Genomic DNA, 17,802 nt, shown 5'->3' with positions numbered 1-17,802 from the left:
CCGAGGAGCGCACCGAACCGTCAGTTTTGTGCACCGTTACACCCCTAGTAAACATCAGAGATTATTTAGGACGCAAACTAGTCCAAGGTTTTTGTCTCAACCTCGATAACTGGTTAAAAGCTTTAAAACTTGCCTGTTTTGGCTGCAAATGGTCTTTTCTGGTTACATGCTAATTAAAACAGTATCTTTACACACATGTGCTTAAAGGCCTTGAAGCGCTTGAACCCCGGTAATTGCTGCTTGCAGCCATGTTATTTTCTTGGCTTCTTTGATGAATATAAAGTACAAGAGAACAACATTTATTTGAAACCGAAATATATCTGTTTCTCTATTTGTCCTCGAAGGAACGCAAGCAAAACAACATTAGCAGGTGTGGTAGAAGAGCCCTGATTACAGTCTTTACGACAATGCCTGATGTAGTAATAATCGCACCGCTGAGAGAACAATACAGCTCGCCGTGAAACTAGACAAATCCCACAATGCTTCTGTTTCACTCAGCTGGAGACGAGGGGCAATTATTCATAACACACTCACTCTCGGCCAGTTACCACGGCGACAGCCCCTCCTAAGATCACTCTCACCCTTTTATTACCTCTTTTTCTTCTTCTTCTCCTTCTTCTTCAGTTTCTCCAGATCTTTCTTGGCGATCTGGATGATGTCGGTGGTCTCCTGGCTCGGGTCGGCCCCCAGCAGGGCAGGGGAGAAGGATCCGGATGCTCCGTAAAACTGAGGCCGGCTGGAGGCTCGCGTGAGGTTCCTCCTCAGGTTCTCATTCACGGCTTCGCTCTCCAGAAGTTTGGCTCTGAAATACACCCAGAAATACTTCTTTTATCAATGTGAGTGGTTGCCAGGGCGTTGCTATGGTGTTCTGGTGGGCAATAAGATTGCATTTCCAGCGGCGTTGGTTCCGGAGGTTTATTCAATTCAATTTTCCCATAGGAATTTGTGAAACCTTTTGTTAAAGAATTAAAATAAGCCACAGACCGAGCCAACCAGCTCAACATGAGGTGAATCACAACATTACAGACTTTTATATAAAGGCCCGTTCACACCAAGGACGATAACTATAAAGATATAGTTCTGAAAAATCTTTCTCACTATGAAAGAGCCACAGCTATAACGGTAACGGCACAGAGAAACCAATCATTGGAATCACTGTCAGAATGATTGTATCTGTGATGAACGATAAACACTTTGACAGCCAATCAGAATCCATCCTCCTGCATGCGCTTATTATAAATAGAACGATATCAACCGCTGGTGTGGACACTAATATAGTTATCTTTATTGTTATCATTTTTGGTGTGAACGGTCCTTAAAAGCAAAAGAGTATCTGAAAATTGGACAAAAATAGGTACTGTGTACTTAAAGGAATAGTGCACCTAAAAAATTTAATTAGCCCATGATTTATTCACCCTCAAGTCATCCTAGGTGTATATGACATTCTTCTTTCAGACGAACACAATCTGAGTTATATTAAAAAAGTCCTGGCTAATCCAAGCTTTATAATGGCAGTGACTTGAGGGGTCATTTTTGAAGTCCAGAAAAGTGCATCTATCCATCATATAACTGCTCCACACGGCTCCGAGGGGTTAATAAAGGCCTTCTGAAGCGAAGTGATGCGTTTGTGTAAGAAAAATATCCATATTTAAAACTTTATAGACTTAAATAACTAACTTCCGGCAGTCGTGGAGCAATTATATGATGGATAGATGCACTTTTCTGGACTTCAAAAATAACCCAACAATTCACTGCCATTATAAAGCTTGGATTAGCCAGGACATTTTATATAAAACTCTGAATATAACTTATTCGTCATATACACCTAGTGGGTAAATTATGGGATAATTGTAATTTTTGGGTGAACTAACTCTTTAACTACTTTAATGAAGGAAATAACTAAAATCCCACGAAGCATTGCGAACAGCATAATAAAACATCCATGTCTTTATGGAGCGACGCTTTGTGCACTGGTGCAGTCATGCTGGGACAGGAAGTGGCCGTCCCCAAACTGTTCCCACAAAGTTGGGAGCATGAAATTGTCCAAAATGTCTTGGTATGCTGAAGCATTAAGAGTTCCTTTCACTGGAACTAAGGGGCCAAGCCCAACCCCTGAAAAACAACCCCCACACTTTAATCCCCCCTCCACCAAACTTTACACTTGGCACAATGCAGTCAGGCAAGTCCCGTTCTCCTGGCAACCGCCAAACCCAGACTCATCCATCGGATTGGCAGACAGAGAAGCGTGATTGGTCACTCCAGAGAACACGTCTCGCTGCTCTAGAGTCCAGTGGCGGCGCGCTTTACCCCACTGCATCCCACACTTTGCATTGCACTTGGTGAAAAGCTGGTGACTTTTTCTTTTTTACACTGATTGGTGTCATTTTCTGTACAGCAGTATGGGTAATGTAGTTTTTCACCACAAATTCCAATGTTAAACTCAATTGTTTTAAAAAATAAGATGAAATAATGCAGATTCAGGGCTTCAACAGAAGCAAATGCCATGGATTATTATGGATTAAAAATCAGTTTTCACTTCTGGAAACCGACTGTTGTACTCTATTCTACATTATATTATATAGATTTACAATACCAGCCTCATACAGGATATCAGCAAACATATAAAAATACTGGACAAATGTTTCTTCAAAGGTTGCTTTACCTCAGATCCTCAATCTCCTTGATGTAATTCTGAATCATATTTCCAATCTCCTCACTGCCTTCACCTGAAATAAAGAGTCAATATTCTGTCAACATCTATCGAACATCTTCCGAAGTCCTTTGGTATGCCAGTATTCCCCACGAGCAGCAGTGATTGGCTGATGTACCTGCTCTGGAGAGCACCTGATTGGCCTGTTCGCTGAGCAGCTGTGTGAGTCGAGCGCCCTGAGCGTCGATGGCTTCCTGCATGGCCTTCACGCGCATGCGCAGGTTATTGTTCTCTATCTGCAACATGGAGTTCTCGTGGAACATGTCATTGATGCTTTCCAGCCCATCCTCTCCAACCATACGCTTCCCCTGAGAAACAGACACAGCTTTACTTCATTTGACCAAACATCCACACGAACCATACGTTTGCTGCTTAATATCCTTGTGGAAACTGTGATACACTACCATTCAAAATAAAAGAAAATCAATCGTTTTATTCAGTAAGAACGCTTTGAATTGATTACAGATGACAGCAAAGACATGTATAACGTTACAAAAGATGTAGTTTTCAATTAAAGCTGCACTATGTAACATTTTTTCAGTAAAATATCCAAAAAACACTAGGCCAGTGTTATATATTTTGTTTGGTTGAGTATATACTTACAATATTCCAAATGTTAGACCACATGTCCCAAGATTCTGCGCTCAAACGTGCCGTCATCAAACTACGCCTTTGTTTTGAACAGGCCACCTCTAGCGGACGGAAAAGTTACATAGTGCAGCTTTAACTGCTTTTTTATTTCCACAAAAATTAAGCAGCATTATAGTTAAGGAATTCAGTTAAGCAGGAACTGTTTTCAACATTGATTATAAAAAACTAAAATATTAATTACACAAATAATAACAGCAAATCATCATATTAGAATGATTTCTGAAGGATCATGTGACACTGAAGACTGGAGTAATGATGCTGAAAATTCAGATCACAGGAATAAATGAACATTTACTATACATTCACATAGAAAACGGTTATTCAAATTGTAAAAATATTTCATAATATTACTGTACGGTTTTACTGTAATTGTACTTTTCAATATAATTGCAGCCTTGGTAAGACTTCTTTCAAAACATATTTTTATTTATTTATATAAAATTAAAATGGTTTAAGACCTTGCATTGTTTCTCATTATTGATTTAAATATACATATTTTTAACGCAAAATCGCAATACCGTGCTATTGAGGAGCCAACCGCAGAGCAACGCAAGAACCGCAGCAACCGCGATATTATAGGTTATATACACGCCCTTCTCGTTTAACACTTTGAGTATGGGTACTGAATATTAAATATGTTAGTAATGATAACATAATGTGTACAATGTTGATTTGTACAGAGGTTCCGTAGATTTGCACTTAAAGGGTTAGTTCACCCAAAAATGAAAATTCTGTCATTAATTCCTCACCCTCATGTCGTTCGACACCCGTAAGACCTCCGTTCATCTTCAGACACAAATGAAGATATTTTAGTTGAAATCTGATGGCTCTGAAAGGCCTCCATTGGCTCAATGGCACTTTACACTCTCAAGACCCTTAAAAGGTACTAAAGACGTCGTCACAAAGTCCATCTCACTACAGTGGTTCTACAATAACTTTATGAATCGGCGAGAATAGTTTTTGTGCGAAAAAACCCCCTAAATAACGACTTATATAGTGATGACGATTTCAAAACAAGGCCTCATGAAGCTTCGAAGCGTTATGAATCAGCGAGTCGATTCATGATTCGGATCACGTGTCAAACCAACTGATCCAAACTGCTCATTCGACTCACTGATTCATAACGCTTCGAAGATGAGAAGTGAGATGGACTTTGTAACGACGTCTTTAGCACCTTTTAAGGGTCTTGAGAGTGAACCGTGCATTGAGCCAATGGAGGCCTTTCAGAGCCATCAGATTTACACTAAAATATCTTCATTTGTGTTCTGAAGATGAACGGAGGTCTGACGGGTGTCGAACGACATGAGGGTAAGTCATTAATGACAGAATTTTCATTTTTGGGTGAACTAACCCTTTAACAAACCTAAACAGACAGTGAATGCGAGAGAGATCGACTGAGCGCGTGCGATTACCTGCGTCTGTCCTTCAGGAGACACAATCGTGAAAAAAGGTTGCCATGTGACATGCAAAATCTCTGTCTTAGCATCGACACACACAGTCTTAAGAGGCGCAAAAAGTCTAAATGATTTCAACAGCCGTTTCATTACATCTCTCTTTGAAAGAATCAGCGTTTGTGAACGTGTAGTTGACTCAAAGACAGTCCCTTGCCGTCACCCTGTGGCGATACAACGTAACAACACTCGACGGACATCCCGTCTAGAACGCGCAGAGATGAGTAGCTGCTTTTACTGGTGAAATATTAGCAGAAAGTCTGTTGTCCAGTCAGATTTGATTATCAGAACTAACAGTTATACATATAACAATAGCCCTACAATTTTATTGTCAGGTTTATGTTCTGTTATGTGGAGCCTTATTTGGCATTCTCTTTCACTTCCTGTTTCAACGCTCTATTTTCTGAATATGACCTTGTTAGATCGTAACACACACAGATTATATATATGGTGATAATATCGCATATCGCGCTATTGAGCCACTCAAAATTACCGCAAGGTAAATTCCGTCACCGCGACAGCCCTACCAATGAGGCAACCGAGAATTGGCTCTTCAAGTGACAACGTGGTGAGTAAATCTGACGACTTCAAAAGTGCTCTTTGTACCGTATTGTTCCGAACACAAGACAGCCCTCCCTATTTCAAGATGTACCTTTTGGAAAAAGGCTGTTTGATAAAGAAAATGCTTTTATTTGAAAGCATTCATATTTAAATTTTTGTATTGAAAGGATGGTAAATACTAGTAAAAATGTACCAACAATCACATTTTAAAAATATAGCTGCAAGCAGCAATACCGGGGCCAAGCGCAAATAAGAAGACAAGACATGCCAAAATGGCTGGGAGTGTCAGATCAACTGCAGCAATGAGCAATTAGAAATTAGAAAAAAAAATTGACAAAAAGGCTGAAAAATACATTGTAGTCTATGGGAATTTCATGTTTTGTTCTATTATAGCGCCACCAAGAGGCACAATCCTACCATTTTTTTAATGTGTCCTCGGAGTGAGCCCATACATATGTGTGTCAATTTTGGTGAAAATATCTCATTTTGTTTTGGAGTTATAGACATTTATATAAAAAAACACATAAAAAATGACTGACACCTGACTTTGATTGGATTTTACTCCCCCTTACTATCAATATTTTGACATTTGGGCATTAAAGTCAAACTATCGACCAATGTTTCCGAATTTCTGACGCTGGTTTAGTCTCGATCGGACTAGCGGTTTTGAAGATATCAGCTAATGTTTTTTAAGCGCTAAATTACCGTGCTGCACAAACCATACGCCGAAACCTGGCGAGTCTGGTATCGTTGGACTCGGCAAGGATTCAGGAGACAAAAAAAGTTTAAAAAAAAACTGCGCTGTTTCGAAACTTCTTGGGCTCCTTCAGGGCATCGAGCTGATGACCCAAACCGAGTTTCGTAACAATCCGTTCATGTGTTCATAAAATACAGAATTTTAGCACATAATAAAAAATGGCTGACAGCCAAAATGGCCGATATGGTCAAATTGAATATCATATTGAATACCTGAATCTAACGAGACCACTTTTATGATTTTTGGACAAACGGTTCAAAAGTTACAATCAAAAATAGCCTATTTTCATATCTCCGGACCAGTAGGTGGCGCTGCGCCGAAACGCTGCATGTCGCCTCAGGTCATGCTTGTGATGAGATGGCCCAAGTTTGGTTTGAATACGATAAAACATTGTGGAGATATAGCCTTAAGAGTATTTTCGCAACCGCTACGTAAAATTTGTTTTTGCGCGTTTAGCGGAAACGATTTGACGAATCAACTTGATTTGCAAGATTTTTTGTCAGCATGGTCTGAAGATGATCTGGTTAAATTTTCGTGCAAATCGGCTTTTCTTTGACTATTAGCGTTTTTAGCGCTCGTGATCTTCTAGCATTACACTCTGGCACACCGTAGTTCTTGGTACACTCGTTTTATGCGTATTTAGCTATTGTTTGCGGGTGTATTAATGACATGTAAAAGACCCTGAATATAAGACGTTTTTTCAGATATCAGATGTATTTCTAAGTGAAATAAATGCATTGTCTTATATTCAGAACAACCTGTAAACTCAAATTTGCTTCCCAGAGAACTATAATAAACCTGACCGCCCTGACTCCAAGAGTTACGCAGGAGCCAGCCAATCAGATCGCTTGTGAATTAGGAAACGTATTTCCATTTTTGAGTGCGATATACCTCTGATATCTCCGTAATCCTACAGTATCTGGGTCACCCGTACTTTGCATTAAACCTGTAGACTCTGTGTTAGTAGGTCGGATCTTTAACTACCTTTATTTTGAGAATACTCTGAAGACTCGAGTCAGAATTTAAGTCCAGCTCACGGCGAAACGCTCTCCTTCCTATCAGAAGTGGATAATCTCACCGTTCTGTACTCCATGAGCTCCATCTGCAGCCGGGCGATCTCCGTCCTGAGAGCGCTGATCTGCTGGCTGGCCTTGTCCTGGTTCACCACCACCTTGTTCTTGATGTTGCGAGCTCTGTTGGCGTACTTCAGCGTGTTCAGTGTTTCCATGAAGTCCTGATCTGATGGGCTGATGCAGGCGATCATCATTGTTCGACTGAGAGACCAGAGAAAATGTCCAGCTTTATTCATTTACTCACACCAACTAAAACGTATTGGCTTGAAATTAATGTGTAAATCAGTTATTTGGACATGGGGAGGGGCAATATTATTATTACTATAAAACTGGAAATTGGCTGGGTTTGGTCCTACCGGACTCTCGCACATTTCATTTGTTCAGAGAGTCTGGCCACTCTCCATTGACAAGCATTAACTTCCTTGAAGGCGGAAACTCTGTTGAAGTTTAAAACTATTGGATCTGCCCAGAGCCGCTCTGGATCTGCCGTAACCAATCGCTAACGTTTGGTCGTGACGTTTGTCATCTCAAACTAGCGCATGACATCAACGTCATCGTTCTCAGCCACTCCCTCTGTTCGCTGATTGGACAAGTTAATATTTGACCAGAGAAAACCAGAGATTATAGCGCAATCCCAGACGGAGAACTGAAGGAAAATGAAAATTGAGCGGAAGTATGTAGGAGGGCGGAGCCAGGCTAGGTTTAACTGGGCAGAGGGCAAGATTCGAACTGCTTTCGTCAGGCTTATGACATCATTGGTCTAAAGCAGGGGTGTCCAAAGTCCGGCCCGCGGGCCAAATGCGGCCCGGGGATGAATTTCAAACGGCCCGCAGCGCGTCTATTAAAATGTATTATATGTGGCCCGCCACATATAATAATAATAATAATAATAATTCAAAATAATTTTCAAAAAATTTGCATTTCGAATTTATCATGGATTTACTGTGGTAACACCTGTAACCGTGGTTATTTGTCAGAAATGTAGGTTAATATCAAATTTTATTTCATTTGTAATGTAGACATGTATTAAATGAGTAATAAAGGCCAAATTGCAGACTATTTTTTGTCATAAACTTGCAGTTTTGTGCATTTGTATTTATATGTCTATAGACTAAATACCATTCTAGATATAGAAATATATATATATATATATAATGTATGTATTACTTTTTGCCTTGTGTGCACTGCAAAAAATGCTGTCATTTAGTATTTTTGTCCTGTTTCTAGTTTAAATATATCTAAAAAATTCTTAAATCAAGATGTTACGAGATAAGTTAAATGACATTAGATATTTGTTCTTGTTTTCTGGAAAATAAAATTTAATTGAAGTGAGTTTTTGTTTAAAACAAGCAAATATATCTGCCAATGGGGTAAGAAAAATAATGTTTCTGTTTGGAATCTTTAAACAAGATTTTGGAAGATTATTTTTCTAATCCATTGGCAGATAATTTAGTTTGTTTCAAGCAAAAACTCAATTCATATTGATTTTTTCCCCCAGGAATCAAGAAAAAATATGTAATTTTCCTTAGTAAAAGCATCTTGATTTAAGAATTTTTAGATATTTGGACTGGAAAAAAGTCAGAAAAGCATGTTTTGTAGTGTGGTTTTACCTGTGGTGATCTAAATAGAGCACTTATTAAATTTAAATAAGAATAGAGTTCTAACTCCGTAATAATATAAAAATTTCAGCCATTAAAACTTTTTGGTTGATGAAAGTTTTACAGATATTGTTAAATATCTATACATTTCCTGTGTCCTATCTCAAGCTACTCTACTGTCAGCTCAAGCTTTTGTCAAAAAAAAAAAAAAAAAAAAAGTATAATATATATATATATATATAAAATAGAAAAGGGACCGGCCCCCGGGTATGTCCACAACATCGAATCCGGCCCCCTGTAAAAAAAAGTTTGGACACCCCTGGTCTAAAGCGATACAAGCCTCGATACGCGCTTCACTGAAAGCTTCCGGGATTTCTCGACACGCGCTCCAGAAGCCTCAGCACAGAACGTAACATCACTAAATTGGACTATTTGGACTATATAAAGAAAGTGAGAAGATTTAAAATATGACTGTACTATATTTCAAGTCTTCTGAAATCATATGATAGCTTTGACTGACATCGACTACATTTAAGTTGTTATTCAGCGATGTATTGAAATATTCACTGAAATCAAATATGGCGCCAGATTTACTAACAGCTTTCTCCAGCGCAATCCCTCTTTTGCCGTTATAAAACTGCTGTGAGGATTTACTAAAGACTAAATACTAAAGTTATTTTTGCGGCGGATCTTATTGCATATGCATTTGCAGGAGTTTCCCTTTCAGACGCAGTATTTATGGGAGGAGAGTATTTAAATGAATCACGCGAGGTGATATGCTAAGGTTTGCACTCATCAATTTACTGGTATTTGCGCCATTATTTATAAAAGCATGTCTTAATCCAGAAGCTAATTTGCGCTGATCTTGGTAGATTGTGTTGGTCATTATGGAAATGATCCGGCTGCGTCTGTGTTCATTAATTTGTGTGTCTTCAGTAGATCACGAGCTGAACTTTCCACTCACGTCGGCACTTTTTTTGGAATTGCGCTCTGATGCTGCGTTCACACCGAACGCAAATCGAGCGTCTGGAGCGAGTGATTTCCACAATGACGTGTGTCTGGAGGTCCTGCGGCGCGATAGATGCCGGGCTACAGACTAACTTTTTTCTCTAGGAGCACAGTGGCCCCCAACTGAACATTTTAGGGGCACAACCAGAACATTTAGGGGCGCACATCGTAAATCAAAATGCGAACCTAATTTCCACTGTATTACTAATAAATACTTTGATAATACAGGGCTCCAGACCAACATTTGGGAGCAGTGACACCACCTATAAGTTCTACAGAAGGTGACGCCAGCACCTGATTTGGTGGCGCTGGAGGAAAATTTATCATAAGGTTAATTTGATCATAAAATTACTATTTTGCATTGTTTTGTTAATAAGTGCAGTTACTAATAATAGTAAGTTTGTTTATTGGAATTGTTATGCAGAAAAAAATGAACTTTTATTAACAACAGTATTGTGCAAACACCTCATTTTTATAAGCACAATTTTAGTAATCCACTCTTATTAAAGAGTTAGTTCACCCAAACATGAAAATGCATCATGTTGTTCCACACCCGTAAGATCTCCGTTCATCTTCGGAACACAGTTTAAGATATTTTAGATTTAGTCCGAGAGCTTTCTGTCCCTCCACTGAAAATGTGTGTACGGTATACTGTCACCAGATAACACGTCAGCAGCATCACTGCGGAGTCGTGGACGCGGATTGACCGGACAGACCGCGAGAGAAGACAATGCTGAGTCGTAGTTTTTGTTATTTTTGGACCAAAATGTATTTTCGATGCTTCAAAAAATTCTAATTAACCCACTGATGTCACATGGACTACTTCGATGATGCTTTTATTACCTTTCTGGACATGGACAGTATACCGTACACACATTTTCAATGGAGGGACAGAAAGCTCTCAGACTAAATCGAAAATATCTTAAACTGTGTTCTGAAGATGAACGGAGGTCTTACGGGTGTCGAACGGCATGAGGGTGAGGAATTAATGACAGAATTTTCATTTTTGGGTGAACTAACCCTTTAAATGTACTATTGTTCTTCTATAGTATCATACTGAACTAAAAGGAACACTCTTTACTTGTTTTCTGTGTAATCCAGTCACAATTTGAAGAAAAGTTTTAGTTTTTCATGAGACTTTGTGACTTCCTACTTTTTTCCATATATTAAGGAGTGGAAATGTCTAAAAAAATCTAATAAGTGCTCCTATGCCACCACCTACTGGTTATAGTGGCTTTTTTTTTTTTTTTTTTACACTGAAAATAATATTAAAATTGGATAATATTTAGAGCTTTGAAGTGCTGGAAAAAGTGTAAAACACTTGAAAAGTGCTTGAATTTCACTCTCCAAAGGTTGTACGAACCCTGAGATGAATAATGTAATAAAAAAAATAAAAATAAAACAAAACATTTGACTACTTCTTCCACATTACCATGGGGTGTTACTACATTAAATCCATGGTGAATGTTTATGATTTGTGGACTGAAACCCCTGAATGTTTCAAAATGTTTCTCCTGGTCTCCGCGTCAGCTCTGTTTGCTCTGATATCTGTGGTTTATAACAGAGAATTCTGCACCAAACGCTTCCACTAGGTCTCGCAGTAGCGATGTTATTAATGCTGAGGTGAATTCAAATGCGTTCTCACTGGATCTCCCAGCGCTGTTTAGTAGCGGTGTCGCGTGATCGAGGTCGGCCCGTGTATGAGCTCGCGCTGCGATGTCTGTTATTGCTCCGAGCTGATAAACGGTCCGCGCAGCACAGCTCAAACGAGTAGCGCAGTTCGGTTCCGCTTTCGTTCCGTTTGCCGTCCGATGTTTCTCATATGTAACAGAAATGGCAGCTCTTATCACCAGTGCGACCTTCAACCAAATTCAGTCGCACCAGCAGGAAAAAAGGTTGCAAAATGCGACCATTTAGTCGCAGTCTGGAGCCCTGAGATGCGTTTAGCGCGGTGCGATGGACGTGATTTCGCCACAAAAAGCACCAAATAAAATAACTCGCGCGTAACGCACATATCACGCAAGACGCTCAATTTGCGTCTTTCGAGTTACGAATTGAGTTATTGACAATTGAGTGCTTTTATCTGGTGCTTTTTGTGCATTCACGTGTTTGAAGTGAATTCGAGTCTGATGCCCGAGTTGAAAAATCGGAACTTTGGCGTCTGTTTGCGGCACGTTAACCAATCAGGAGCCTCCTCGTGATAAACGGCAGCAGACCTGCCCGCTCGATCCTCGCTTCGATGCGGGACAACAGGTCATCAAACTGGGCGTGGCACAGGTGGAATAACTCTCCAGTAATTCCACCAGAATTGCTCTCCAGAGCAAATACAGAGCGGTGACTCTCTCGATGAATGCTCCATCAACATCAGCCATCTTGCAAACTGACAACCGCCTAGCACTTGCCCCTTTTGCCTTGAACGCGTGTCTATTTAGCTTCAGATGCTCGATTTATACAGCGAATACAGCAAATTGGACGCGCGAGTGGATTCAAAATGCGAGTGTCCAACTAGACGCGATAGATGCAAATTTGACGCTCTATTCGCTTTCAGTGCGAACGCAGCAACATGCTAATTTGCCCTGTTTAGTAAATCTGGCCCATCATGTTTTAGTTAAAAAAAAGTCCAGAAAAGTTCAAGAAGACCCGGTGATTTCCACATTGGTGCATGTCTGGAGGTCCTGCGGCGCGATAGACGAGTTTAGCGTGGTGCGATGGACGTGATTTCACCACAAAAACTCGCAAGTGCTTTTATTTGGTGCTTTTTGTGCATTAACGTGTTTGAAGTGAATTCGAGTCTGATGCCCGAGTTGAAAAATCTGAACTTTGGCGTCTGTTTGCGGCACGTTAACCAATCAGGAGCCTCCTCGTGATAAACGGCGGCAGACCTGCCCGCTCGATCCTCGCTCCGATGCGGGACAACAGGTCATCAAACTGGGCGCGGCACAAGCGGAATAACGGCTGAAAGAGGCCGTCCAGGCGCAGATCCTGGGGCAAGTGGTGAAACTCGCCAAACTGGGTACGCCTCCGGAGGGCCCTCCCACTTTTGCCTTTAACGCGTGTCTATTTAGCTTCAAACGCTCAATTTATACAGCGAATACAGTGAATTGGACGTGCGAGTGGATTCAAATATGTTTAAGCGTCCAACTAGATGCGAATTTGACGCTCTATTCGCGTTCGATGAGAACGCAGCAACATGCTAATTTGCCCTGTTTAGTAAATCTGGCCCATCATGTGTTAGTTTTAAAAAAGAGTCCAGAAAAGTTCAAGCAGACCTGTTTCCGCCCAGTGAATCCTGCAGAAGGCGAGTGAGTTTGGAGTCTCGGTAAGGCACATGCGTGGATCGTTTGCTTCGGTCTCCTAAAGCGCTGATGACGTTCCCCAACGCCAGCTACATCACAGCGAGGAAAGAGCACAGAACAAGATCCCAGGTTGTGTTACGGGTCACCTTATGTGATATATCTCTAGCCTGAAGAGATCTGTGGAAGATTTGTTTTTATCATTCAGTAATATTACTCGTTCTGACCAATCCACAGTTAATGGAGATGCCCTCTTTGGCCCGGTCCCCCGTGGCCCCCGTCCTCTTGAGTCGCTCTGATCCCGCCAGATCCACGAAGTGAAACTTGGCCGTGAGCGTCTCAAACTCTTCCATCTCAGACGAGCTGTTGGCCAGCCGATTGTCTGTCTCCATGTCCTGCTCTGGGGGCTGAAAAGAAAAAACATGCATGAAATGTGAATTATACGTCAACGTAGACATACAAAAATTCTCAATATGGCAACTGGGGGATTGCAAGACGTCCTTTAGATAAAAGAGCCTAGAAAGAAACACAATGTATGATAGATGACATTTTATTGTTGATCTGACATGATATTGAAACGTAATTTTGCTAAAAATGTTTGGATTTTGTTCTCCCCCCATTCAATGTTTGTCTGATACATATCGCCAAGAGCAATATATTGGCTGATGTTTGGCAGATGTGAATCATCTGCATTTTTCTCTGTTTGGCCAAGTGTTGGAAGCGTGACTTTTATTTTGACAGCTCTGGAAACCCAGTATCTGAGCACAAATGCATGCTCATTCTCCGTCTTCACTAGTTTACTGTGAGAAAAGTGAGATATGTGTCAGATCCTGGTCATGTGTGACAGCTCTTAAAGTGACAGTAGCCTAATAAACCTGCTGCTGTCTGTCATTAATGCTAATCAAACAACAGAGAAAATCGCTCTTGACTGAATAACAAGGATTAATCTATATTGGTTTTAAAAGTTATATTTTTTAAAGCCCAATAAATGTTGAAATCTATAGCTTTCAAGCATACTGTAATGCTGAATGGCTATAATTAATGGCAAAAATGTATTTAAAAAATCAATTTCATAGAGACATCAGTATCAGTGATACTGGTCTTCATTCATAAAAGATGCCACTACAACAAATGAAGAGTTCGGTTGCAAAACGCGATAAACGCCATTTTTTGACATTTGGATTTTATTATTGGAAATCACTGTTTAGATGTACCTTAACCCTTAATCGGCCCTTGGGGTCCAGCTGACCCCACTGGACTTTTCCTCCATTTTTAGTGTTCCCTTCATCTCAGGGCCATGAGACTCTGTGACTTTTCCTAAATAATCTATCTAAACATGCACAAAAAAATCGGCTTGATTTGGTTATTCTAAAGGTGTGTAAAAATGTTTTTACCGTTTAAGTCCCTCGGGGTCCCACATTGAAATTGAAAATGTGACCCCACATTGAAAATGAATGGGAAAGTGTAAAAAATACTTTTTGTCAAAAAAAATGAACTAAATCCAGTATAAATCTGAAAATGTCCACATTTATATCAAGGTCTGGTCCTAGAGCATAAACACAAAGTAGAACGAACTTTCTATCTCATACACACACACGTACACACACACACACACACACAAACACACACATGTGTGTGACTGCAACAGAGAGTATTTTTATTGAAATTGGCAAATAAAATCAACAAAACTGGCATAAATCTGAAAGATGTTCATACATAAATGAAGTACTAATACTAGAGCACAAATGCAATATGGAACAAGCATGTTCACTCACACACACACACACACACACACACACAAACACAGGTGTCTGGAGCATTTTTTTGGATTTTGGCAATGAATGGGAAAATGTAAAAAATGCTTTTTTTTCACTTTGTTTGTAAAAAAAAATCAACTAAATCCAGTATAAATCTGAAAATGTCTACATTTATATCAAGGTCTGGTCCTAGAGCATAAACACAAAGTGGAACGAACTTTCTGTCTCATGCACACACGCACACACACACACACACACACACACACACACACACACACATGTGTGTGACTGCAACAGAGAGCATTTTTATAGAAACTGGCATATAAAATCAACAAAACTGGCATAAATCTGAAAAAATTCCATACATAAACGAAGGACAAATACTAGAGCACAAATGCAACATGGAACAATCATGAGAAAGAGAGGGAAAAGGGCAAATAAAAGAAAGATGAAAGGCAGCTTAACTCTTGCATAACTTCCCTATGGACCTCTAGTGGATATATGAGGTCATTGCACTCTCTCTTTCTTTAACTATAATTCCTAAAGTTTTTCCACAAACCTACAGATGGCGGTATTCTATCCCTAACACATAGAGCAATGTCCAAAAACTATTTATATTTATTTAAGATCATCATTCAAGTGATTTTTTCATAAAAAAATTATTTTTAATGAGCCAATTTATGACATAGTTAAGTATTTGTGCAGTAAATAGGTCAAAAACTACCAAATGCCCATAAAAACACAGCATTAATGTATAGTTGAGAAGTAAATAAAAAAAATGATATATAGTTTTCCACGTAAAATTCTTTATATTTCCTTATGCAATCGCTCTGTAAAAGTTTGGGGTCTATCTGACCCCAAAGGACTCAAACGTAAACCCTACTTGAGGGACGATTAAGGGTTAATCTATGTGTGAATTGCTGCCATTAATAAGATTTAAAAATGTACATTTTAAGCCTACTACAAAATGTATTTTTTCACAAAACGCGATATCCGCCAGCCCAGTTTCTTTACAAAGTGCGATATAGAACGTCCAGGATGCTGCGCGAGCTCAGGATGTCACGCGAGGAGAGAGTCACCGCCGGTGAAGTGCTCCGAGTTTGCTCAGTGATTTAACGATAATATCAACAACAAAAAAACATATTTTTAAAAAGAGGATTCAATAGGCTAACTAAACGTTTACCATTTAATTGTTTATACTGTAGGCGAGCTGTCAGTCACGTAGGCTACGTCACTGATCAACAGCTGTCTGTCAGTCAGAGAATCAAAGCTTCAGAGTCAAGCTAACGTTATGGATTTCGATGACGGATTGGAGCCGGTCATTCCAGCTGCTGTTGGGAGAAAGAGGAGGGCATCTAAAGAAAATCATCAAAGGGAGAAGACCAAACGGGCAAGGCATTCAGGGGAGGGAAAACATCCAAAGATGAATTGTGGTCATCGTGCGACTGCGAGTAATGTTGGTCTGTGTCATGCCGACAAACTGTCAGATAAAAGATGTAGCCTTCAACTTCACAAAAATGTATAAAAACGCTACAAAAGTGGACCAGGATAACATTGATTCACTAGCTTTTCTTAATGGTATTACAGTAGTAGAATATAGCCTAAGGTGGATATATAGCGTTTTGCAAAAAAAAAAAAAAAAAAAAAGTATGTTGTGTATGTTCTGGCCAAAACTAACTCGGAATCTTATTATTATTAATCAATCTTTGTATATACTATTCCATATATTTATGATGTATTGTTTTTTTTAACCAATTTAAGATGTTTGAAAATGTTAAGATAAATATGTTGCATTTTGGCATGGTTTTTGACTTCTTTATGAACTATTTATGGACATAAAATTAAATAAAAAATATCCTGGATTTGAAGAATATTGTGTCCCTGGCCTTCACTGAGCTCAAGTAATAGTTTAATGTACAAAAAATTGTGAATGAACTTCACTGTTGATGTCTTAAATAATAATGTCAAATAACCAACATTTCTCAAAATGGATATATCTCGTTTTGCAACGAAACTCTTCAAATATATTTAAAATATACTGTCTGTATGTTGTTTCTACATTCATTTGGAGATTAAATGTGAAATTCTTGCAACATAATAATATATTTTTTAAAACTTTAAAGGGTTAGTTCACCCAAAAATGAAAATTAGCCCATGATTTACTCCCCCTCAAGTCATCCTAGGTGTATATAGCCACGTTTCCACCGAAATTACCCGGAACAATTTGTCCCAGGAACTCCTTTTCCCTCAGACCAGCTGCTGTCTGCGTTTCCATCGCGGTCTAAAGTACCGTGAAGATTACTCCGGTGACGTAGGACTGCGCGCGACTTTCCAGAGCCCACTTTCATCCTCCGCAAATACACTTAATAAAGCCTGAACCTCGTGGTCGGTCCATCGGTCGTATTTTTAAACTCCATTGTTGATTCCAATAGTAAACAACTCTTACTGAACACACCGCAACAGACTTTTAGAGTGAAATAAAATGCTGAGTGAGCTCAACCAATCAGCATTTAAGCACCCAAGTCCCACCCCCAAAAGTTCCTGAACTTTGAAAAAGTACTAGCTCGCGAGCAGGGCCGTTTTGAGGGGGAAATCTTTACCGGAACTTTATTTAGACCCCGGTTCCTGCGGTCGAAACACACAGTACCACCCTAAAGTCCCTAGTTCCTGGGGAAAGTTCCCGCGGTGGAAACGCGGCTTATGACATTCTTCTTTCAGACGAATAAAATCAGAGTGATATTAAAAAATGTCCTGGCTAATCCAAGCTTTATAATGGCAGTGATTTTTGTTTTGACTGTCATATTTACAGAAATACAGAAAGCCTTTGTTTTGCTCTATCGTCTGCGCTTCTGCGTTCTTGAATTCGTCATGCGTCAAGGGTTCAAGGGTCAAGGGTTACTCTTTCACTGTGAATCGATGCGTACGGCAATCCGCTGGAAGCTA

At 39.7% G+C, this 17,802-nt stretch overlaps 1 protein-coding gene across 1 annotated transcript in view; it reads right to left on the bottom strand.

Annotated features, from left to right (window-relative positions):
- The window catches only part of kif21a (kinesin family member 21A), a 117,936-nt gene that overhangs the window by 55,768 nt on the left and 44,366 nt on the right, over positions 1-17,802 (bottom strand). Inside the window, exons 6-11 of the mRNA XM_079809771.1 lie at positions 13,330-13,509; positions 13,079-13,194; positions 7,209-7,404; positions 2,829-3,018; positions 2,663-2,726; positions 593-802 (exon numbers count right to left, since the gene is read on the bottom strand). Coding sequence (XP_079665897.1) covers positions 593-802; positions 2,663-2,726; positions 2,829-3,018; positions 7,209-7,404; positions 13,079-13,194; positions 13,330-13,509 — 956 coding nt within the window. The remainder of the gene's footprint in view (positions 1-592; positions 803-2,662; positions 2,727-2,828; positions 3,019-7,208; positions 7,405-13,078; positions 13,195-13,329; positions 13,510-17,802) is intronic.

This window comes from Gobio gobio (assembly GCF_949357685.1).
Source record: "Gobio gobio genome assembly, chromosome: 25".
NCBI classification, from domain to species: domain Eukaryota; kingdom Metazoa; phylum Chordata; class Actinopteri; order Cypriniformes; family Gobionidae; genus Gobio; species Gobio gobio.
This window is presented reverse-complemented; position numbering and strand designations above follow the sequence as displayed.